General features: G+C 31.8%; 1 protein-coding gene and 1 long non-coding RNA gene across 2 annotated transcripts; both read left to right on the top strand.

Annotated features, from left to right (window-relative positions):
• Positions 1-10,173: 10,173 nt before the first annotated feature.
• Positions 10,174-11,869, top strand: LOC148616325 (uncharacterized). The gene is made up of 4 exons (XM_088581596.1): positions 10,174-10,474; positions 10,736-10,847; positions 11,036-11,222; positions 11,653-11,869. The coding sequence occupies exons 2-4, from the start codon at positions 10,758-10,760 to the stop codon at positions 11,709-11,711; spliced, it is 336 nt and encodes a 111-aa protein (XP_088437722.1). The 5' UTR covers positions 10,174-10,474; positions 10,736-10,757; the 3' UTR covers positions 11,712-11,869.
• Positions 11,870-18,740: 6,871 nt separating this feature from the next.
• Positions 18,741-24,306, top strand: LOC148616324 (uncharacterized). Its single transcript, XR_015921910.1, has 3 exons — positions 18,741-18,821; positions 23,331-23,440; positions 23,801-24,306. It is a non-coding gene; the product is annotated as an uncharacterized LOC148616324 (long non-coding RNA).
• Positions 24,307-26,343: the final 2,037 nt, after the last annotated feature.

The following is a 26,343-nucleotide window of genomic DNA, read 5'->3' as shown; positions in this document are numbered from 1 at the left end:
TCTATTGCCGATACTTAGTTACCAGTAGGCTTTTTGCTGTAGTCTTGGTGCATCTCTCTCTAATTTATTTCTATCTGAAAAAACTAAGGTGAACAAAATCGTAGAAATTGATATGGAGACGTTAAAATTACCCAGTTTCTACTATGTGGTATTGTTCACAATTGGTAAGTAAACAGCTCCTTCAATTTATGTAAATGGCATAGTGCCTATACTGTTAGTGATATTTCGCATATCATTGGTATCAAGTAATAATACAGGATAATTAAATGAATACTGGAAAATAATTTCTCGATTTAAATGTAAAATTTATTCCTTTCAAGAACATTAAATTTCTATCAAAAAGACAGGCATAATTTGACAGTTTGGACGTGAACGATGACGGTTGTATCGATGCTACAGTGAACACTATACACAAAAAAGATGAAGACCGTTGATTAAAACGTGTCAAAATCAGTTATAATGCTGAGAAACATTATGACACTTACGACGGAAAAAACACAAAATCTTTTGTTTTACAGATGCAGCTTGTACATTTTAAATGAACTGTACAAAAGGAAATTTCAGAATTGTAATTATTCATATATTTGTTTCCATAAGAAATAAATCATTGTTCATTCACTCAAGAAATAATTGGTAATTAAAAACGTTATTGATAATGCGTGATGCAAATATTTCTTAGCATTTTAACACTTTCAGGAATTATCTTATTTCGGGGGAGATGTTTTGGATCAAACTGGGACAATTGGATGACCAATCTGTCAATTTTCAGAGAAGAATTCACAAATATTGATATTGGAGTATCTTCTATAATTCAAAACATTGATGAGAAACGTAAGAATAAACTTATATAGTGTTCATCTGATACTGCAATAGTTCATTATTACAAGCCAGTTTTTTTTTATGTTTTCCTATATTTCTTGCTTATTTATGTGGTATCAATCATATTGCGAATAAATAGAAATCGCAATATGATTAATTTTGAAAATCGATTCATCATTACAAAAAGAGAAATCTCGAAAAAAAAAACAACACGTTAAAAATAGACTCAGTTACATTTAAAACTGTATTTTCTCTAACGGCAGATATTTATAACATACACCCTTCTTATGTTTTACTTCTCGGAAATAAAACTGTGAGGAGTTTAGACGAATCAAACACACTCGGATGTTGCGAAATCGGTTAATTCAAACGGAGTAAATATTTCGGTTGTAAGGTTTGGCCGATTCTGTCAAGTAAGCAATTGGCGGTCTTACAGTTAAAAGTATACACAAAATTAATACACAGGCACGTAATTCAAATCTCGAAAATTACTTGTTTTAAAGGGTTTTTAAGTCTTGTTCTTGTTTACAGTGACTTTCCTACAACCATGACACTCTTTTGTTATCAAACTGCTGAACAATACAAGGGATTGACAAAGCCATTGGGATATTTAAACTGACCAGTTGCTATTGAAAGAGTTGATGACTACTCACCTATGAATTTTTTGTAGCTCCTGGTTATTTAAATCTAAAAGCAGCTACCTGGGTTACTTTATTTTTCATTGGTTAGGGGAGTTCAAATTTAATTAATTAGATTTTATTCTTTATTTTGTTGACAAGATAAAAAAAACCGAGATATAGAATAGTATTTTAAAATATTCATTTTTATCTTAGAAGTCTTATAAATCTTTATAAAAATGAGACCTCAAATATCCTTCATAAAACTGGAAAAGTCCTACTAAAGTCACTTTTTAACGAAAACTATAGTTAAGAACAAGTGTTATACAAAATGCAAACAGTTTGCAGTTCATGTGAATTGCAATTTTTGAAAAAATGCTATGAGTTTATTAAGTGAATTAAGTGCTTTATAAAATGTGAAGGATTTCTGTTGGAATTATATTGTTCCAGATCAACTACACTGGTATTCATAGTTTAGGATTAAGTGTCATGTTACAGTACAAATAGCATAACATTATAACTTATTGTTCATTCCATGAAAGTGTTACTATTTTACTTTAATTTGCCATTTCATATTTGCTGTCCACTTGGGGGACCTGTGGGTTTACAAACAATATTCACAACCAATAATTTTTCTCATTAGTACTTTTCCTGTCTTAGCAAGTACAAAAAATACATTTAATATGTTTCTATCAACCGCTAAATGATATAACTAAACAACAAAAAATACTAATTATGTAAAAAAAACCCACTAAATTCCATCAAAACACATTGGGAGTAATTTCAAGAAGCTGAGAAAATTCCATACGATGTGAAAGAGAAATCAAGGGAATCAAGGTTATAGCGGTACTCAAAAGAATGTAATCCAGGGACAAAGACCAGAGATGGAAAAAAGACATAAACAACAAAGCAGTATTGGCTGCCTTACACCTGACCGGTTAAATTTTCATGGGTGAGTGATTACCTATTCATAAACTCTTACAATAGCAACCGGTCAGTTTAAATGTCCAAATAGCTTTGTGAATCCTTTGTATTGTTTAGCAGATTGGTAAGAAAAGAGTGTCATGGTTGTAGGAAAGTCACCATAACTTTCCTTACCGGAATTCAGGATTTAGGATTATAAACGTATTGAAATCAGAAGACCGATCTGTGTATTATTGATTACTACATTGATCTCGGATCGCTGCATTTCGATTAAAAATCTTTTTATTGTCCTTTTATTTTTATTATTTAAGGAATGTAATGTACATCTGAATATATAATCTTGTATAAGCAACTTTGATTCAATTTACGCAGAATAAACCGTAAGTTTATGTTATGCATAAATCGAACCAAAGTTCTTTAAATAAGAAAATATATTAAGATATTAGTTACATACCTGATAATTTAATATTTTCGCAAATATCTATGATAAATTCAAATCAGTTTATAATATGCATGCTGTATCAGACAGGATTATTTTATTGGTAAAAGTTGCCCGCTTAAAAGGGGCATGGTTTATACTTCATGATCTTATTAATCAGGTGATAGGAAAAATCTTTTATCCAAGATAAAATAAACACGACGGCATCTTTCCTTACCGTGAAAATGTTCATATCAAATTATGTAAAGATAGTTGTTTGCCATTTTTATCGGCATGTTTACAGAGGCAGATGATTTAAATATTGATTTAACTCTATGCATCGAATCTCTTTCCAATCAAAAAGTAGACCATGATCCATTCTCACGCGAGAAACTTACACAACCTATAATAGGCTTCGGGTGATAATTTCATGACTATTGAAATTACCCTTGGTTCTGGAACTGATTGAAGTCATCAATAATAGACGAAAGCCCTACACAAGGATTTCTATCTAGATTTTTGAAATTTGCATTATTTATATATCATATCTATCTCTATTCCTTTCATTTGCAATCATTTTTTTGCTCTAATCGTGATTTCCATCAGATAAACATTTACATTTGACATCACTATGGCAATTCAATAAGTACAGAATACCGACAATATAAAAGGTCGTTATTGAAAGTACCATTGAATGCACGAAAGAGCGGTAAGTTCTGTATGATATTTTGTCACCACGATTTAACCAGAGAGTTATTATTGTTATTTTGGATTTTGAATACTGACAATATCATGTGTAATATCTCGACGAGCCATTAATATTGTCAGTGTCATAATCGAAAGTAACTATAATTTTGTTTATCGGTAATCCAACTATTGCATTTTTATTCAATTTAATGTACATTTAATTTGTTGACTACATTTGTTGGCCAAAAAAAAAAGAATCTTGTAGTGTGACTACACACAATTGGTGCGTGACGCCATTTTCATTCAAAACAAAAGAAGAACTGAAAAGAATGTAAACGTGCTTTGTCCCCCCAAATTATTAATATATATAGAATAATAGTTAATTTTGATGGTCACAATATCATTGTGTGATATCTTGATGAGATCGTGAGCTTGAGTTGAGATATTTAACATGATATTGTCAGTATTAATGTCGAAAGTAATTTTTATTCCATTTATCGGTAACCGAATTTTCAGTCATTTTAATGTACCTTTATTACTTCAGTGCGCGACGTCATTTGCATGAAAAAAATCTGAGGTTCTGTTGAAGTCAGTCACTCTTAGTGTATTGGTGGATATTTTCGAATATTTTGTCGTGTAAAAAGAAAAAGAAAAATCTCTCAAAAAGGTCAAAGACAAATGTACAGGTTACCAGTACGATTTCTGATAAATGGGTTTCACAAAACGTGAGAATTACTTATCGCTTGATACTTTACCAGAACGAAATGATAAATATGAAATTTTTTTTCGAACAATAATAATAGTAATAATAATAATGACAGTAATAATGTAATAATAGTAATGATAGTAATCCATTTATCCAGCGCCACTGGCAGTGATCCCAAAAGAACTTAAAACTGGTAGGTTCTCCATGAACTATTTTTCTCTTATCGCTACTGACATTTCAATCGACAGCGTGGAACCAGTTTTGACATCTTCACAAAAAAATGACATATTTTGTGCATGCAAGTGTTTGTCAACGGGCTGCGTGACATTCTTATTTCATGGCAACATTTGTAAGTTGTTCGGAGCCGTCACATTAGTCAATAACACAAGCCAACTAGGATCTCTGGTATACAAAAAACGCTTGTAAGATAGTGTAATTGTCGATGAATATTTTAAATATGTGTTATGTAAAAAGAACAATAAGTTCAGTACTTACGAATAAATATATGCATCATTGTTTTTTAAAACTTTTTTGCCCTAGAGCATTTTTTTAATCTTTCACCGATATGATATAAATCGTTAATGACACATTGTTCAAGAAGAAGTTTTCTCTATTTTAAGTGAACATTTCAGTATATAAAGAGTAATTAAGGGAACCAAGGTTATAGCGGTAATCAAAAGAATGTAATCCAGGGACAAAGTCCAGACATGGAAAACAGACATACACAAAGAACATAAAGTAACTAAAATCATACATACAAAGTAACAAAAGCAAATGAGCAACTCGGACTCCACTAAAACTGGGAGCATGGACCAGGTGCACTGGTAGGGTACGCGTCCTCTGCTTTTCTAGAAACACCCGCCGAGTTGCTCATAAAAAGTCAAGTCCGGGGTAGACAAACGAGGGAAGGAAAACTATGACCCGTTGAATAAATCAGTTTTCATGGTGGTGCAGATGGATACATCATAACGATTATCAAAGTATAGTTAAGCCAGGTTTCAAGTGGTAAGCATAATTGGATCTATCTGTGGTCAAAATTTGTGAAATCTGTTGATGTATGTTGTAGTAAGTGCCCTTTTTGTTATTGGTATTTTTGATGTTGTTACTTTTAAAATCATTTTAAAAGCACTGGACAGGATTCCATGAAAGTTAATATGATTGTTTCTTATGGTATCTGCACTATATTATCGTGAGGATTCTTTTATCAATGACGAAATTTAGCGACTTTAACAAATTACAAAAATATAATGTTTTTTCGAAAGCCAAGTAAAAGTATCAAATAACATTTCACTTTGCAATCCCAATAGTTTAATACTTTAAACTATTAAAACATTAAAACACTATTATTAACAACTTAATACTCAAACAAATATCTACAAAGATAACCTATGACATATTAACTTGCAACATTAGAAGTCCCGTCACAATGACAGTCCAGCAGTAGTCATGTCTACGTACCACCGCATAATAGGAAAATGTTCAGTAGAAATATAATGGGAACTTAATGTGTTTTTATATTTCAAGAAACGAGTTAGGTGATATCCGCAACTTCCTTTTCGAAATATGAAAGAATCAGAGAAATGTTCTATATACGAAAATATATACCTGGATTATAATTAAGCCTCAAGTATTTCGAAATCAAATTACTTTTTATATAAACATTTTACAGTATGTTTTTTGAGAAAAGTTTGGAAAACCTATAGACAAAAAATATTACGTTTCATCTACCTTAAAACAATTCTTCGATAAAAAGCCCGAATATCTACAGCGATAACGAGTTGATGATGGAAATTCCTGACATCGACGAGCTAATGTTTTAGAATCTGTTTCTTTTTAATTTTTCAAGACAAAAACTTAGGCGTCATTCGGCATCTGAGTCGTAGCGGAAATTCGAGCTAACGCTTTGAGCTGACGTCAAAAGCTTGTTATGGGAAAACAACGTTCTAGAAATGTTCCAATGTCGCTTTCGACCAATCAAATTTTATTTGCGATACATCTACACAACAACCAATCGCCCCTTTCTTTTTCGGTCAATTAGCGCATGAAAACTCGAATCTCTCTACAGACGAGAAGTATTTTACTCACTTCCGTCAGAAGGTGCGAACATCAATTAAAAATTAGAGAAATTGCAAGTTTTAATAGATAGTTCATTAAATCTGTGACCAAGCATTTATTTTGCGAAACATTTGCAAACATCTTGAAGATGTATTTCATTTCGAAATCGATGTATGTATACTAGTCAACAAAAAGTACAATACAAAGTTAAATTTGTCAATATTTATATATATATTTTTTCATTCTAAATCTTATTTTAACAACAGCTTCTATAAACAAGGCCAAAATGAATCTATTTGTCTTTTTTTTTATCAAAAATATTCAGGACCGAATACAATGAAATTCCGGAATATTACTTTTTTTGCCCGATCAACGACTTTGTTAAAAGAAGTTAAATCATATGGTGTCAATAGATGGAATACAAAATAAAAAAAAAATATCATTTTCAAACTTATAAATGGGAAACAATCCCAGATTAGGGTGCCGCTGCTGCTCCAAAATGTGCGTAACCAGACAGAAGGAATGGTTCGAGGTGGGATGACGAATTCTTTCGTCGGAAATAATTTTTATATGGTAAGAATGGAAAAAAATCAAGATTGATGACTCATGTGACGCAAACTTGTTCACCAAATGATGACCAAAACGCCGTAAGACGTAATAACATCATTTTGGTTGCGCAAACAAAAATCAGGATATAATTTGATATGTCTCTATTTGGTCGAGAAACTGCATGAGACGTAACTTTAAGGCACTGCATCACTTAGAACGTTGAAAAATTAATATTTTTTCTACTTAGCATCGTTTCTAGTATATGATGGGTTTTCCGAAGATAGATAACTTTGACGTATTTTTAGCAAGTTGAATGTAATAATAACCAATTGTAATAAATATAATTACAATTGGTTATTATTACTTTCTTATGTTGGTACATGTAACCACGTGAAACGTGTACAGTACTGAATAATGTTTCTGATACTGATCTACTTGATACAAATGGTTACAACAATCCTATCAATTAAGGTTTGCATCTATAAGAATGAAAAAATGAATGGTCAGTGTGTTCGTTTCTTTGGATTTTCTTAGGGTTTGATTTTGTAGGTTTATTTATTAAAACAAGAATTTTAGAAAAAAAAAACTATTCAAATAACATTTAAGGTGTGTTTATGAAATGATGAAAAGAAAAGTGGGGCTCACTGGGCTGCTGTGAAATGGATAAAACAAGAGGAGTAAAAAAATCTGACAAAAATGATTTAACATGAGCAGCAGACATCCTTAAGGTAACAGTTTATGATAATTAATGTTATTATGATCAATAAATATATAAAATTTAAATGCATGTAAGTCAAACGAATGTAATCCAGGGACAAAAACCAGACATGGAAAACAAACATTCACAGCAAAGAACATAGAGTAACTAAAGTCATACATACAAAGTAACAAAAGAAAATGAGCACCCCGGACTTCACTAAAAACTGGGAGCATGGACCAGGTGCACTGGTAGGGTACGCGTCCTCTGGTTTTCTAGAAACACCCACCCAGTTGCTCATAAAAAGTCAAGTCTGGGGTAGACGAAAGAGGAAAGAAAAACTATGACACGCTGAACAAATCAGTTTTCATGGCGCAGATGGCCACACCGTATCTATCCACGAATTCGTGATGACCGCCATAACACTTTTGTTGTGATTTCTTTAATCATGTAGCAACATAACCCTGCTCCAGAAGCCTATTTGTTAGAATTCTATCACGATACAAAAAGTCTGCGTAGTCTCGGCAAGCTCTGGCATAACGTATGAGTTGTGATATGAACACTCCATACGCAAGTGCTGAAGGAATGTTGCCACAGATGAAAGGAAAGTTGACAATTTTGAATGAAAAGTCATCACGTTTGTCGTAAAGTTTGGTCAATTTTTCGAATTTTTCAGGACCCACATTGAATTAATACCACTGCGGGAGTAACACGTGTTGTAGGATTGCAAATCATCTTTGACAGCTGTGAGTATAGAAGTTAAAAGTTTTAAAAGAGGTTTCGTGGTACATTTTGCAGATCCAGCTTTGTAAGGTTATTTGTATGGTTTCTTGTGGAGTTTAAGAACCAGTACATAGACAGTAAATCACAGTCATCGTCCTTGGTGGAAAGACCAAAAGAGGATAGCACAGATTTATGGTTTTCCACAATTTCGTCTTTGGAGAGTGTGGTAGCAGTATAAGTCTTATCACTGCTGTTTTCTACGTCTACCTCTGATGATAAACATTGGATGTAAAACGTTTTGCAGACAAAACCAATTTTGTTTTGGGCTTTGTCTGCTGGTACGACAACATATTTGTCATGTATAGTAGACAATGTTTTTGCTACATCAGGGTCCTTGAAAACTGATGTAGCATTGGCACTCATTGACCTACTAAAAACTTTCATTTGTTTCAAAATTAAGGACCTCACGGCCTTTAACCACTCTGACAGAGAATCAATGTCTTCTCGTTTTATCCATTTTCGTGGGTAGTCCTCCACGGCATCCATAAGAACTCTAAAGTTATAATTCCAAATTATGGAGCGCGTTTCACGGTATTTGGGACCTTTAGAAAGGATATTACACAGAGATTCGTTTCCGATAATGGTTGAATCTCCCGTAACGACGTGACGGGACCATATTTGAATGGAGAGTTTTTTGCAAGAACGGTCAGATGTTTTAGCATTGAAGTCCGCAATCTCAAGGTTCTGCAATAGCCTTTTATGATCGAAAATTTTGGATGGAATGGGAGAAGTACAGGAATATGAAATAATTGGTATGGATTTGTCTTTCAAATATGGGGGAATTTTCTTGGTAACGTTTTTTTGATGGAGGATGTTAGCCAAATTAATTGCATCTACACCTTTGTTGAGAAACGGTACTAGAAGAAATGATCGTTTTTCTTCATCTTGACTTTTCACACAAACTGATTTAAAGACTCCGTGGAAACTAATATTTAAAATGATGGCAACAAGTCTGTATAATGATGCGGTAGGGTCAGGAACAGGAGTGTCAAGACTTGTTTTGTAAAGGGAGTGTAGTAGAGTGAGAGGTATAGAATAGAATTAAACACCCATTCTGATTTTCCCCAAAACTTGTACACTGTGTAGAGTTCATGGGACACGAAGATCGAGGATGATATTACACTAATATCGTTGTATGAAGAATGATTAAAAATTTGTGATGATGCATGAATATTTACGATTTCACTCACGATGTCATGTAAAAATACTGTCTGGGGTTTCGACAGAGAAAACGCGGGCCATACAACATGTTTTTTAAGGTAATCGTACATTATATCTGCACCGCTCATACCATTGGCGTTAAAGATGTTACCAATAGATACAAAGCTAAATTATCTGGCCTCAGATGCGATGTTTTGTTTCTTGTTTGTTCAAATTTTGGCATTTTTTTGTAGAAACTATGGTATTGCTACCGCTTCTTAGAGCCGGTAAAGACTCAATGCCAGGACCTATGATCACTACTTTCCCCATGTTCAGTTGGAATCCAAACTCAAAAGCATGTTTTATCGTTTAATTTGAGAAATATTGAAAGATAAAACACTTAGATACAAGTAAGCAGTATTTAAAGGAGATTTTTCATATTTTGTTAAAAGACAATAATAATATACCAACAAAAATATAATGAAATAAACATTATAGTTCTTATAACTTTAGCAGTAATAACATCAAAGCATGCTAACAGATGTTCATGTAATAGAATCTATATATGTAAATGATACTGTTTTATTTTGTATTATTTCTTTCTTGATCATACAAATATTGTTTTACGAGAAAAAAGTGACGTCCTTGACATGAAAATTTCCATTTTTCTATTGGTTCGAAATTTTACGTGGCCGCATAAGAGGTACTTGGCAGGAGTGTGAATATACTTTAAAATCGAATCGCAAGCTCCTAATTTTTTGAATGATGGCAAGTGCGTCACATTTAGACAAATTTCGAATACAGACATTTTAACATTTGACTTTGTGTCAATATTTGATAGAGTACTATTATAAGAAAACTACCCACACCCTTTTTAACGACGACAAATTATATCAAATCTAATAAATGGGAATTCAATTATTTACGTTCTTATAAGGCCTTGTTGTTGTTATAAATATAATTTCGGTATCCAAGTGGCGGCATATCAGTTGGATATTAGCCAATTTGAAAGAACTCTTCATGTTTCATCATGTATATACGTTTGAAATTGATAAAATATAGACACTACCCTCATAAGTGTAAGTCTACATGTTATTTGTATTTACCATCAGTTACATGTTTGTCTGAATAAAACAATTTTGTCATTTTTGGAATAAAAATTAAACATAAGATGTAAATGCAAATGAAAAATCAGTTTATAAATAATAAAAAAAAGATTAAACAAAAAAAAAAAAAAAAAAAAAAAAAAAAAAAAAAAAAAATACAAAACAAAACAAAACAGCGAAATTATAATACCTTACATCTGGCATCAAAAATATTGGAACGTATTTTGTCTTCAGATTGTAGATCCGACAACCAATCATGAGAAAACAACTAATTTTGTGTTTTGTTGTTATTGGCTCTGTTTGTTGTGGAAGCAAACTCTCCGACATATTGAAGAATGCCATGTCGGTAGGTATATTAGTTATAGTTGATTTCGACTTTTTTTATTATCTTTTTCATAATTTAGACAATGCATCACATGCCTACATTAGAATAGGTTTTGTTGACATTGTTGTAACGTGTTTTGTGAAGCGTACATGATAACATATTCCTTGAAAAAATTAAATCCAATAAATGATAACTAGGAAATGTTTTAGGAAGCTGAAAAGGGAACTGAAAAAAGAATAAGAAAACAGACAAGCTTTAACAAAAACGGACGGATACGATTAGTTTTTGATCAATACGACTACAACCACGACGGCCGTGTTAGTGTTGATGAAATCTCAAGGTTACCAAAGGCTGGATTTATGGCTATCAGTGGACGGAATAGCCTTACCTTCCAACGTAATTCTTACCTAGTTTTCTAATGCATCGATTTAATGTGCAGATATCCCAAAACATCTTTTATGCTTTAGGTGGAATCTAATTCTAATTTGTAGAGAATCACATTTATTTTACCTTTTTGTTTGATATTGATCTATTAGTCGTTGCTGTATCAATTCTCCTTTACATTCTACTTTAGACCACTTGTAGGTTTATATAAATAAAAAGTACACTTTATACACCGCATGTGCATTGTTGACATGAAGAGTTGAAAGTAAACGTTTTTTTATTAAGAAACTGAGCTTATTTGTTGAATTCATGATTTGTGTTAGAGGTCATGCTGTTCTTTTAAGTCTTTTTTTAACTGTTTTACTTTTAAAAATACACGATTAAATCCGAGGAAACTTATGAATGTAATATCCAATTCACCATAACAAACCTTTCTTTGTAGAATTCAAAATGCTATACAGAATGGCGCGACAAGAAAATAGTTTGTATCAAATGTTGTGAACCAGATCACAAGGAGTAAGAATGATATGAATGCGTCTTTGAACTTCATACGGAAACAATTACAACTACCTGTACATGTACACTATCACTAAGCACTCAGTCTATTACAGAATAATAATAGGTTGTATGAAAGTCTTTGAATGATGAATTAATAAATAAAGCATAAAAACATAAAACTGCTCTGTTTTGTCAACATATATAAGAAGTTTGCTATATCGCTATATTCCAAATCATGTGAAATTTTGTTAACATTTATTGCAGACTTGTTGACTATCAATTTACTGGGTAGAGTTGTTGTCCCTATAATACTTTTCCCGTTGCCACTTTCTATATACCATGCTCATTTTTTAATGAAACCACATTGAATATTTCGTTTTTTTGTGTGTATACATCCTTCATTTTTCACAAAGTCTACCCCGCAAACTTTCCTGTTTTGCTTCGTTTGGCTATGCTTACACTGCATTTTGGATTCATTTTCTCGGAGGGATGGGGAATAGTGTATCAAGGAGTAATCAAGGGAACCAAGATTCTAGCGGAAATCAAAACAATGTAATCCAGGGAAAAAGACCAGAGATGAAAAACAGACAAACTAAAAAAGAACATAAAGTCGCTAAAATAATACATACAAAGTGACAAAAGTAAATGAGCAACTCAGACTCCACTAAATACTAGGAGCATTTAGTGGAGTGCTCTGCTTTTCTAGAAACACCCGCTGAGTTGCTCATAAAACTCGGTATTGACGAAAGAGGAAAGGAAAACTATAAAACGTTGAACAAATCAGTTTTAAAAGATACATCATTAAATCTTTGACGAAGAATTATTTTTACATTGCAAATAATTAGCACACATTTTAAAAATGTATTTTATTTTGAAATCGATGTATGTATACTAGTTAACAAAAGGTACAATACAAAGTTAAATTGTTCAATATTCATATACTTGTTTTTCCACTTTAAAGTTTCGTTATTGAATAATTTCTGTAATTTCTGACAGAAGGAATGGTTCGAGGTGGGATGACGAATACTGAAGTCGGAAATGATTTTTATATGGTAAGAAAGAAAAAAAAAAGATTGATGAATCATCTGGTTTATCAAGTGATGACCAAAACGCCGTAAGATGTGATAACGTCTGTTTAGATGCGCAAACAAAAGATCCACATATAATTTGATTTGTCCCTATTTGGTCGAGGAACTTTATGATACATAACTTTTGTTTTTTTTTTTTCTACTTGGCATCCTTTCTAGTATATGATGGGTTTTCCGAAGGTAGACTTTTTATCTGATTGCAAGTGAAGAGAAAGAAAGTGGAATCAAGGGAATCAAGGTTATAGCGGTAATAAAAAATGCAATCCAGGGACAAAGACCAGACGTAGAAAAGAGACACACACAACAAAGAGCAAAGAGTAACTAAAATCATACATACAAAGTAACTAAAGCAAACGAACAACTCGGACTCCACTAAAAATACTAATTCTTTGTTGATGTAAATATTAAACAAGCTTGACGGATTGTTAGCAATAAAGAGTAATAACAACCATTTGTATTTAATATAATTAATAAACGGGTAACTACGTGAAACGTGTACAATACTGAAGTTTCGGATACTGATCTACCTGATACAAATAGTTAAGATGTTCCTATCAATTAAGGTTTGCATCTATAGAATTAAAATGCATATGATACAAAACGCTGACTCATATTGATATGTGACTGGATACACTGATTTACGCAGTACACACTTTAACTTAAGGATGGTACCTGTTTTGTTTACAAATAACAAGGAAATCAAAGGGAAGTGAAATCATCTAAGATCTTTCATTTTATGAATAATAGAATCGTTTCTCTGGATTTTCTTAGGTTTTGACTTTGTAGGTTTAATTCATTGAAAACCCTGGAGAAATAACTATAATTTTTTTAAAATCTTCTCAACAAAGGTGTGTTTTATAAAGCAATGAAAAGAAAAGTGGGGGTTACTGGGCAAAAAATATTGCTGCTGTGAAATGGGTATAACAAGAGTCCAAAAAATTTGACAAAAAAATGGTTGAACATCAGCAGTGGACATCCTTAAGGTAACAGTGTATCACAATTACTGTAATTATAACCAATAAAAATATAAAATTTAAAATCGTGTAATATAAACAAACGGCTCTCCTTACATTGTAGCTTTGTTTAAAAAAAAAAAAAACAAATAGCTATGACAATTTCACATTTAAGAGGACACAATTTTCAAAAGATTCTGCAAACTCTATGAACTAAATAAAAAAAATTCGGATACTTTAAGCCGTTAACACAAACATGGAAAGACTAATTAAGGACATTGTATTTGGTTTTGAAATACTGATACATCAATGTCCTGTTTATGAAGTTTTTAAACACACAGTAATTCTGGTTCTCCACAAACTGGTAAACTATGTTTAGTTCAAGTAACACGAGGATCGAGGATAATATTACGGTAATGTCGTTGTATAAGGATATTAAAAAGTTCATGAATATTTACGACTTCACTCACAGTGTCTTGTAAAAATACTGTCTGGATTTACGACAGAGAATACGTTGGCCATATAAAATGATTATTGTTTTGAAGGTAACCAAACAACATATTTTACAACTCATAAACTTGCCGTTAAAGATGTTATCAATACCTACAAAGCTAAATCATCTGACCTCAGATGAGATGTTATGTTCCTCGTGTGTTGTAATTTTGGCGTTCCCTTTGTTGTAACTTTGATATTGCTACCGCTTCTTAGAACTGGTAAAGACTCAAAGCCAGGACCTAAGATTACTACTGTCCCCATGGTCAGTTGAAATCCCAGCTCAAAAGTATGGTTTATCGTTCAATTTGAGAAAAATTTAAAGATAAAACACCTATATACAAATATGCGGTATTTGGCAGAGATTCTTCATATTTGTTAAAAAAACAATAATAATAATATACCAACAAAATTATAATGAAATAAACAATATAGTTATAATTTTAGCAGTAATAACGTCAAAGCATGCAAACAGATGTTCATGTAATAGTTATCTATATATGAACCGATATTTTATTATTTTGTATTATTTCTTCCTTGTGCATACAATTATTGTTTTGCAACAAAAAATTATCGTCCTTGACATAAAAATTTCCATATTTATCCTGATTCGGAATTTTACAGGGCCACATAAGTAATACTCAAAAGGATTTTATTTACACTTTTAAATCGCAAGCTCCGAAAAATGTATTCAGTGTGGCAAGTTCGTCACATTTACACAAATATCGAATACATACATTTTAACATTTGACTTTGTGTCAATATTTGAGTAGGTACTACAATAAAAAAACTACGCATACCATTTCATGCCGATAATCTTATCAAGGCTAATGAAAGGGATTTTAATTATTTACTACCTTATAAGGTATGTTTGTTGTTAAAAATATAATTTTGGTATTCAAGTTGAGTCAAAGCAGTTGGATATTAGCCCATTTGACAGGTAAGTATTTTGTTTCTGTTTTTCTGTTTTTTTAATGTTTGAATTTGGTATAATATAGATACTAACCTTTTAAGAGTAAGTCTATCGATTATTTTTTTTATTTATCACCAGTTACATATTTAACTGAGTAGAATAACTCTGTTATTGTCGGAATATATATATTACATTGGATGTTAATGCAAAAGAAAAATCAGTTTATAAAGTTTACAATAATAATAATAATAATAATAATAATAATAAAAAAAAAAAAAAAAAAAACACAAAACAAAACAAATCGAAAGAAACAATGAAATTGTAATATATAACATCTGGCATCAAAATTACTGAATTTAACGTATTGTGTCTTTGAATTCTTGATCCAAATCAACCAGTCATGAGAAAAGAACTTATTTTGTGTTTTGTTGTTATTGGCTCTGTTTATAGTGATAGCAAACTCTCCCACATATTGAAAACTGCCATATCGGTTGGCATATTAGGATACACCGCATGTACATTGTTGACATAAAGAGCTGAAAATGTACTTTTTATCAAGAACTTGAACTTGTTTTGTGAATTCATTATTTGTGTTAGAGATAATGTTGCTCTGTTTAAGTATGTTTTTGACTGTTTTTACCTATGCAAATACACGATCAGATCTCAGTGACAACTAATTAATGTGATATTCACCGCATGATAACAAATCTTCTAAAACAGTGTGTATTTTTTGTAGAATTCAAAATGCTATACAGAATTGCGTGAAAAGAAAATAGTTTATATCAGATGTTGTGAACCAGATCCCAAGTAACAAAAGATATAAAAGTTTGTTTGAACTTCATACGGAAACAATGTACCTGTTCGAATTCCTATCACAAACCTCTCAGACTACAGGAGAATATTAATAGGTATGAAAGTCTATGAATGATAAATTAATAAATAAAATGTAAAAACATGAAACTTTTTTGTTTTGTCGTCATATATACAAAGTTCGCTAAAATTAGCATAACCTCCCCCTTTTTACACAAAAATAATATTATTTGAAATATCTTTTATACGGTTGTCAAAGTAATGGTTAAGTACCAGGTTTCGTTTTTTTTGTATTGTTTGGTTTGTTGTTTGTTAGATTTAAAAAAAAAATTGCAACTAATTTTCATCAACTTGTATAAAAACATGTATTAAAAATACCCGATATTGCAATTGTCAGTCACAATTTAAGTCAAATTACATATATCAGCAAAAAATACCGAAGCGTCAGCTGTGGTTCAAATACATCAAAAGCCCCAAAACACAAGGCCTAAACATGAAACAAAGACGATGTGCATACACAATGTAGAGAACCAAATAAAATATATTACACATCAATACTAAAGATAAGGGAAACACCCATCCAAAAATAGCAAAAAACTTAAACACTAGCAATAAGAACTCCCACATACATGTTCAAACCACGATCTTTTGCATGCCGACTTGCCGTTGAACTACAAATATTAGGTTTGTATTTAAACTTCGGGTCATATCTAGGATAGGATTTTGACCAAAATACCCCCATAAAAACAAAAACAAAAACATATTTTTAATGACATCTGGGTAGATTACAGTGCAGTTAACCTGGTCTATCCATTACGGCATTGTTTATCTCGGAATGGTTTAAACAATATTCACAAGTCACATGTAAACCAAATATGAATGTTGTTTGTATTCCCTGTACGGGAACCAACAACAACCTATAACAACGGTTTTATCATGTGACAAACGAAAACCCACAGTGAAATGGGAGGTAATTCAACTTAAGCAGGGTTCTTGTTTCATTTTCAATCTATATATAGCGCCCGGTCACATTATGATTTACATTTTCATGCAATTATCTAATACATTATTTCAAATAACAACAATATAGAATGTATTCCCGAACAATCAAATTCAACCATCATAAATACTTTTAAAATGTTGTAAAGTATAGAAGAGTGTTTAAAATGTGTTCATCTAATGAGCCCAAAAAGAAAGTCGCTGAAAAATATCAAATGAAAATTTACAGAATTAGTTCTCGATTATGATTATATAACTTTTATTTTTTTGGATATAATTAAGTGTTTGCTACATATTATTCTAGAACATCAAAAAGCAAATTTACTGTAAGAGAGCCTTATGAGAAGATATATCGCAATTTCTTTCTAATCACACACGAGTAAACAAATGTGTCGGTAAAAAATATTTAGAGTTGTTATTCACAGAGTAACCCTATATTCTCTAGCAAATAAAAATATAAAAATAAGAATTAGATAAGGTTCAAAATCAACTTCTGTCCAATAAGTAAAATTCCTATTGAAAAATATGTTAGATAGGAAAGAACAGGGTAACATTAACTATAGTTTGTCATTCTCCTTGGACACAATCTTTTCTTCATCAGCTTTTGTTTTGAATTTTTCTCATTTCAATACATTCGTTATAATGCAATATAGTTTTTTTACGTACCGATTGTAACGTTGTTTTGAAATAAAGAAAAAAATAGAAAGTCAGTGAACACTATTAATGTCACTGAGGTTGACTTTTAATAGGAAACAAATCATGTCTGGATGTAAACTAAATCTATTTAAATGTCAAACCTATATTGGTTCCAATCACTCACTGTAACTAAATTCGTGAAACATAAGGTGAGTACTGTGGTGCAAGAAATAATACGAGAATTGCCAATATATGTAAGATTGCGTCTTTCATAACATTGAGAAAGTCCCCACTTTGTTTTATTGGTGCAGTTGCAAAAATGGAGTTAACACAAATTAATGTTGTTTTTGTCCTTATGATATCTTTATGAATATCACACTTAAAAGACACTTTGGCACGAACATTTTAAGTCTGATCCTTTTTGCAGTAAAAAGGTACGAAATTACGAGGTCAATTGTTCTTAATGTTTGACATCAATAAAAAAATTACAAAAATGATCATTTCACAGAAAAAAAACTAGAGGTATCAACCAAATAGTAAAAAATCCCGGAGGTTCCGTGTGTTATACCGTTTTAGCAATCGTGCATGTACTTTGGGAGAGATGATTCAGATTAATACCCAGATTGCTTGTAAAATGTGTAAAAAATATTCTTTTTTATACTAAATAATACCTGATACTTGATAAGACTTGGTATTGTTTGAAAGAGTAATCAAGGGAACCAAGGTTATAGCGGTAATCAAAAGAATGTAATCCAGGGACAAAGACCAGACATGGAAAACAGACATTCACAACAAAGAACATAAAGTATTTGACTTTGCTATTGTTTGAATATCAGTACTGAATTTTCAGTTGCCTAAGAGGTCCGTGCTATATTTGTTTTGTACTGAAAATAAAAAGATTCTTGAACCTGTTTACGTGTTGACACTCAACAAACGTCGTCGAAAGGTCATAGACAATCTCATTAAATGTAAAATATCAATTAATGAACAAGAGTAAAACCGAACATTGGAACTAAACCACTTGACATGATTGATTTATATTCACAAACCACAGCTGCATTGAGATAAATGAGTTAAATGATCATATCTATGTTGGACTTTCCACTCTGAGATTGCACTCGAACTTTTTTGAAGACATTGACGCATTTGAAAAGGACACATATAAATTAGAGCGTATGTATCTTTTTTTTGTGTGACTTTCAGAGACTTTTATAGACAATTGGTAAGTTTTTGTGCCACTATATATAAACGTCTAAATATGTTTAACATCACCAGAAGATGGTAAAATTTACATTGAATATTTCGGATAACTGATATCCTTCTTCAGCATAAAACTCATAAAACTTTATGAGCATAAAACTCACAAAACTTTACGAGCATAAAACTCACAAAGTTAAAGATCAAAACTGATTCAAAAGATGAATCACGTACGCTGTGGGTGATTGTGCCTTTATCAAAGGCACACATAAGCAAATGGTAAGGAGCCTGAATGAAAATAACAAAGGGGGTCTTTTTATCAAAATTAAAGGTAAAAATTGACTGTGGAAAACAATTTAAAAAAGTCAAAATATAGTAGTATGCGTTTTGATGTATATCATGTAGTGCTATACTAGCCTTAGAACAAGACTTAAAAATTATTTTTTCTCGTTTATTCCCTCTGGAGAGGTTGTTTGTAATTTCTGCATCCAAAAGCTTTCCCGAGATACTCTTTTACATTTTGACCAGTTTTTATCATGTTCTATGATCGTATCAACAATGTTGTGGAGATCCTCCTGGGTGTGTCCGGCGGATCTAAGATGGCGACTTAGAGGGAGGTCTGGTTTGAATTTATAGTCACTGCGATGACCATTCATACGCCTGTTGAAAGGTTGTTCTGTTTCGCCAACGTACTGCATACCACATCGGTACTTGAGAAGGTATATGGAATTTTCTGATTTGCAGGTCACGTCGCAAAAAAATGGTAAATTCCTTTCCAGTGCAGTAGCTTTTAAACGTATTGGTGTGCAGTATCTTGGTACAGGTCTTACATGTTTTATCTCCACATGTAAGATGTCACAGCAGTACGAGTTCGAGTCCCGCGGAGGGAACGACCAAAAATTGCATCGCAAATTTAACAGTTCTAACATCGTTGGGAATTTTTCAGACCTTTCTATACGTTTACATTATCTTCCCTGTATCAATTTGATCCGATGGAGCAGTGTAGCGAATAGAGTCGTCACATTATGAGACGTTGTATAATATTGATTTGTTGTGACATGCATCATTCATTTGATCCTCCATCCTACATAATAACACCTAGATGAACTGTTCCATACTATCATGTATCGTGTACTTAGTTACAGCTCTAGATTAATCCTACGAGGAGGAATGACCCGACAAAAGCTATATTTTTATAAACCATAGCTGGCCGAGTGGTCTAAGGCGCTGGACTATAATGGGACATTTACAATTATAATTAACTGTGATGGAAAAATTGTTTTGTAGAATTTAAATAACGGCGAGTGGCTTTCTTTCAATAAAAATGTTCACCAATATACATTTTTTATTTAAATAAGATACAATTTAAGCAATATCGATAGAATATTGTTCATTTACTAGTTATTCAATACAATAATAAAAATATTTAACAGGTCGACTAGAATCCAGGCGTCGGTTTCACAAAAAGTCGTAAGTGTGAAATTGATCGTAAATCATGATGTCACAATGCTATTTTACTTTATGACGTCATTACTTACGATTAACTTTACACTTACGAATTTTTGTGAAATCGAGACCTGATACCCATGTATATCAGAAGAAATAAGGATCAAAACAATAGACACCATTCACGTATTATCAAATGACCAATCAATTACTATAGTCCACTACTACAGCTGATATTGACAGTTGATTACGTGTAAATTAAGACAAAACTTTTCGAAGAGTTCGAGTTATGTTTTAATTCGTATTTCATTTTATTTCGAAAGCATATTGGGTTTATATGCTACTGTGAAGGTACTTTTACTCGTGGATTAAGGAAGAAACATAAATTTATGAATTCTTGAATTCGTGGTTTTGAGGTTTTTAGTATGCACATCAATAGAAATCTCCTTGCTAAAAAGCTAAAAAAGATACGAGAACATGTCTTTTTCTCCCCTAAGAATGATCAATATGGTTTGTTCAAATGATATAATATTATCATATACGGGCGAGTGGCCCTCCTTTATTCAGGGCTCTTCACTTTACAAAAAATAATAAGATGTGCTGTTTCGATATTGTATTAAATAAAGTCCATTTACATTGATAAAAATACTTGCAATTCTGTGAGTCAATAAAGATCATGGCCTTCAGAATTCCCAAAAAATAATATATGGAACTATTTTTAACATAAGGCGATGAGCGTCGATGTAGTGGAATATCGCGTTTGATTAAACTATTGTTGATATTTAATGTCGAAAAAAAAGAAAAAAAGAAAAAAATTTGTGAAAATTGAATTGAAATTAAATAGTCATCATTACTGTTTGTATTATAGAGGTATCTATAAATAGTTACAATGAATGGAATATATGTACTGCTTATGCGCAGCAGCACATAGTTATTAGCTTGTATCACTATGTTTAGATGGTTTATTTACGACTTTTAGTCAGATAAAGATCTATTTCAGAATATAATAACTGTTAATAACTTTTTTCTCAAATTTCTTGAAATGGCTTTTGATTTCAGTAAGTTAAGATTGCAAGTTGACAGGAGTACTGACTGATGCGATATGACATAATGGTTCAGCTTCCCGCCTTTTATACTCTTGGATACCGGCAGAAATATTCATACCCGCCGGCATCACAAAGTACTAAAAAAGGCAGCAAAATATTCTAGCCGGCCATGAACCAAATACTATTACAAATGTGAATGAATCCTTCGTTTAAGTTTTCCCGGCAAAAAATTTTGAATAAAGATAACTAATTAATTATGCGTGACCCCGTAACAATGACACCGAGGACGCTAAAATGTAGTTCTTTAAAAAAAGTAAAGGTGAATTGACTTTACTGATTACACTATCAGATGAATAATTATAATAGTATTAGACTTTAACTGAGATGTGAAACATTTGTATTTCTTAATAAAAATAGAGATTTAAATAAATCCAAATGAAAGAAGTCAACAAAATCCTCATTTTTTAAAGAATTTTTCAAAAATGAAGACAATAAAATGATTCTACTGAAGGTGCAAAAACTTGCATCATTTAAATGGTAAACATTCATCTCTAAACTCATAAAATTCATTTATTTAAAAAAAAAACAAACCCAAATTACTCCATCCCATAAATCTTGAAACTTCTGCTGAAGAAATTTGTTTCCAAAATATAACCTGAATAAAACGATAATGAAATACTTAGAGTAGTATGAGGTTAATCAAATGAAAATATTGAAAGAACGAGGAATGCATTCCTTGTGGATACACCATTATTATTATTCAATCTTCATCTTGACGCAACTTCTACACAAGACTTTTTGAAAAAACGTGGCCAGGATTAACATAGGTCTCACTAACCACTTCCGGGTCAAATGGCCACCCCACTATGTTGTACCAAAAACACACTGAACCTAGACATATGCATTGTAAGTGCATTATTTGTGTGTATTATGATTAAAAGTAGTCAAAATAAAGCTGAGAATGTGTACTTTAAAATCACATATGTAATTAACTACAAAAGTGTATGAATATTGATTGTTAACATGTGTGAGTAATTTGCCTTCATGCTGTCAGTTAGCAGAACAGATAAAAAATGAGGATTTTCAGTATTATTTATTCAAGTAAATTTTGTGAAGAATTTCTAAAATCATCGTACCATTAGCATAATGATTTTGGAAGCCTTATTTTCCAAGGTTTACAACGGTATGCAACTTTAAGATGTCATTTGTCCTGGGAATTCACAGTGAAACTTTGAAAATTACTTTTTTTAACATGTAAACTAATGGAAACGTTAGAAGTGGTTAGTGAGACCATAATTTTAGTGTATTTAGTTCCTTTTATTTTCATGTATTTATTGTTCATATCGTTTTGACTACTGGTTTTTCCTATTTTGACTGGTTGCAAATTTATTTCGCCCATTTGCGTTAAAATGTATCGGAAATGATGAACCTTAATGCAGGAGATTTTGCGCGTTATAAAACCAGGTTTTACCCACCTTTCATTTTAAAGGCGAGTACAAAGTCAGGATAGATCCATTGTAGTGGTTTACAACTTTCTGTTTTTTACCATTTTGCCATTTGTAATACGGACTTTTTATAGACTATTACTTTAGACTGTTTAGATCCTATCAATTTGGTAACATCTGTGTATTATGATTTCTCGTAGATGCAGAATAATCGTCTATCAAACAATGATCCGTGCACCTATTTTGATAGACTTTTACAATTCACTGTACCATGAATGTATTTGAGATAAGTAGAAACTATATACAACCACACATAGTTTGGGAGTATTATTGCATTAACCAAAATGTCCGTCTGTCATGATCCTTAACTGTTCATTTGTTAGTGTCAACGCAGCTCTTATACCACTGAAGGGATATATTATTGTTTGTTTTATAACTGTATTATCCCTTAAATCAGTAAACGTAGACAACAAGCAATTTTAATAGATTGTGCATCTTATTTTGTTCTTTTCGGAATAAATAGACAAGAATTACACACCTATTTGGTCTTCCTCATGCAGTCGAATTACGGATTTCTATTAATCAATTCTTTTTCAGGTTAAAGTCATAACAAGATGAAAGTTGTTTTAGTATTGAGTTGGGTTGTTGTCGGGAGCGTGCTCACTGAAATGACAAGGAAAAATTGTTCTAAATTCAAATTATTACAGGTAAGCTGTCGATATTAAGTTGAATTATAAGTCCAAAATGAACATATTCTAATCTGTTTTTCGCTGAAAACTTAAGAATATAAAAATAGTCAGATAAAAAAGAGGTTAAGTCAATAAAGATCATATTGTATTTATATGATTACAGATATCATGGGCAGGGTTAAACATTAGTGTTATTTCTTTTGTTGAAACAAGTAGGCAGCTTATACACATACTACAGATAAATAACAATATCTTTATTTGATAACAGCTTTATCTACTGAGAACACGATGATAAGTTCATATAGTTATCGACCTGTTCAAATCCCCCCCCCCAAAAAAAAATCATTTCTTCTAAACAATATCAATTTCTTCCTTCAGGGAGCAGAGAGGAACCGTAGATCGGCCAATTACAATTCACCTTATCCGGACTTTCATGTTCTTGAAAGATTAAAAAATGGAGAAGAAATGATCCCATTCCTACTTGGATATAAAGTGCCATTGGACTTTGAAAAAAAGCGTGTAGCAACTGAATCGGATCAAACATATCCACTGGTTAATTTAACTACCTTCTAGGGGATTAAATATTTGAACCCAGTGATGATACAGTAAAAATATATTTTTTCTTTTTGAACTCAGACTTATTTTCAATGCTCAAGCAAAACAAAACTTAATGTTTCCATTCAAAGTTGGCTGTTATTTCGACATTAAATAGAAATGCTTCTATATCTTAATATATGACTCTAAGTTAGTACTCATTTGACATAGGAGTATATACTATTGTATCTCAATACCTATTCGAACGATTTGGAATACAATGAAAGCTTATTACAAAGAGGTATAGACATCACAAAAAACTATAAACATACTGACACCCTGAAACTGATAGTGAATAAAACATAATTAAACATTCAGATATTCTTTTTGAGATTACACACAAATTGCTTTTTATGAAAAATGACATGAGAATACATGGCCGGTTAAGAACACACCTTTACAATATTTTGATATAAATAATGTATGAGCAGATATCATAGTCTATTAATAGATCAATCTTAAGCCATTTCTATGCAGTGCTGAACATTTTAGTGTTATGAATATAAAACAGAATATTCACATATTATTACATCATAATTCACTACAAACAGAAATGTTCAATGATCACAAGAGTTGGTAACAGTTTTATTTCACTCGTTCGGTTCATAGTCGTCAAAGACCACCTTTGCATTAAGTTAGGCTCTTATGATAAATCATACCCACGTAAACAAGAATAAATAACCTTTAATGCAAAATGCGCTTTTATAAAATGTCCCAGTCTATGCAAAGTTCGAAATCCTTGAAATATAAGTAGAAAGCCATCTTGTAGCTCTCCTATCTGCAGGAAGATCATATCCATCTGTACCATGTAAACTGATTTATTCAACGGGTCATAGTTTTCCTTTCCTCGTTTGTCTACCCCGGACTTGACTTTTTATGAGCAACTCGGCGTGTGTTGCTAGAAAAGCAAAGGACGCTTACCCTACCGGTGCACCTGGCCCATGCTCCCAGTTTTTAGTGGAGTCTGAGTTGCTCATTTGCTTTTGTTACTTTGCATGTATGATTTTAGTTACTTTATGTTCTTTGTTGTGTATGTCTGTTTTACATGTCTGGTCTTTGTCCCTGGAATACATTCTTTTGATTACCGCTATAACCTTGGTTCCCTTGATTACTTTTTCAGACTTTATTGATTTTTACCGATAGCTTCCGATTGGCTCGTGACGTCACTAAGTCAGTTTGGTATTGATACAAGTACTGCAAATAATATGTAAACAAAGAATATTCCGTAAATATTTCTACGATCCTGTTTACCTATTTTACCAATTACCTATTTACTTTCACTTTACAAACCGACTTCGTGACGTCACAGTTCAACCGATCATGGTGGCGGCTGTAGGCGCGGGAAATTCAAATTTCCTAATAATAAATCTCCATTAATTAATTAAGAAATGGAAATTACTTTGTTTCAATTTAATTTTCATGAATATTTAACAGATAAGTTTCGATATTTATGACTTGCACAATAACATGGTCTTCTCCTTTAAGTAAAAAAAAGGCAATAACAAGAAAAAATATCTACAAAAAAGTAGTAACTCACTAGAAACGAATCAAATCGACCTGTCCAAATTTGAACTTTGATGTATCAAAGCAATTATTATATTTCAAACAAATTGCGACGAGTACCAAACTTCATTTGCAAAATTGAACTGACACTTTTTGATAATTATATGGTGTTTCAATTTGATAAATTATTAAAATAGATTCAAAATATGTAACTTTTCCATCGCAAACTCTATTCTATTGTAAATACGATCTCGGGGATATATTTTCAGGCTTTTATAACTCAAAAAAAAAAAGAAAAATCTATTAGGGTAATGTAATTTTAGTTTTATATATTTGTACTCTTTTTTGTACGCTTAAGTATTGGGGGATCTATTTGAATATTCAAGTTTTTAACTATGTCATGTGTCATCAACCCATTTGAGGTGTTAAGTGTCAGTCACAAAACATGCTTGTAAATCCTGAATTGACATCCATAGATATTCAAATTACTTGAAGGGAAGGGAACTTCGTTATGTAGCCTGGTCACAAGGATATTGTTCATATTTATGTCAACTATTCAAATAGCTGTTCCAGAATTCTAACAGACAAAATTACATTAAAATATTTGAAATTTAAATTGCAATAAGTCACCAAGGAATTGCATTTTCGAAACAATATCTATAAGGAACTTTATTTTTCATTTGCTTGATACAACCGAAAATCATAGTCTTTGTTGACATCGACATGTCTGAAAAAAAAACTTTAATATAAGTGCAGCTAAAAAAGGTGTAAAAGAGTAATCAAGGGAACCAAGATTTTAGCGGAAATCAAAAGAATGTAATCCA

Source organism: Perna viridis, chromosome 5 (genome assembly GCF_037379345.1).
Source record: "Perna viridis isolate PV_CMFRI_1.1 ecotype Kerala chromosome 5, ASM3737934v1, whole genome shotgun sequence".
Classification (NCBI taxonomy): Eukaryota; Metazoa; Mollusca; class Bivalvia; order Mytilida; family Mytilidae; genus Perna; species Perna viridis.
Note: the sequence above shows the minus strand (reverse complement) of the source record. Positions and strands in the feature narration are given on the sequence as shown.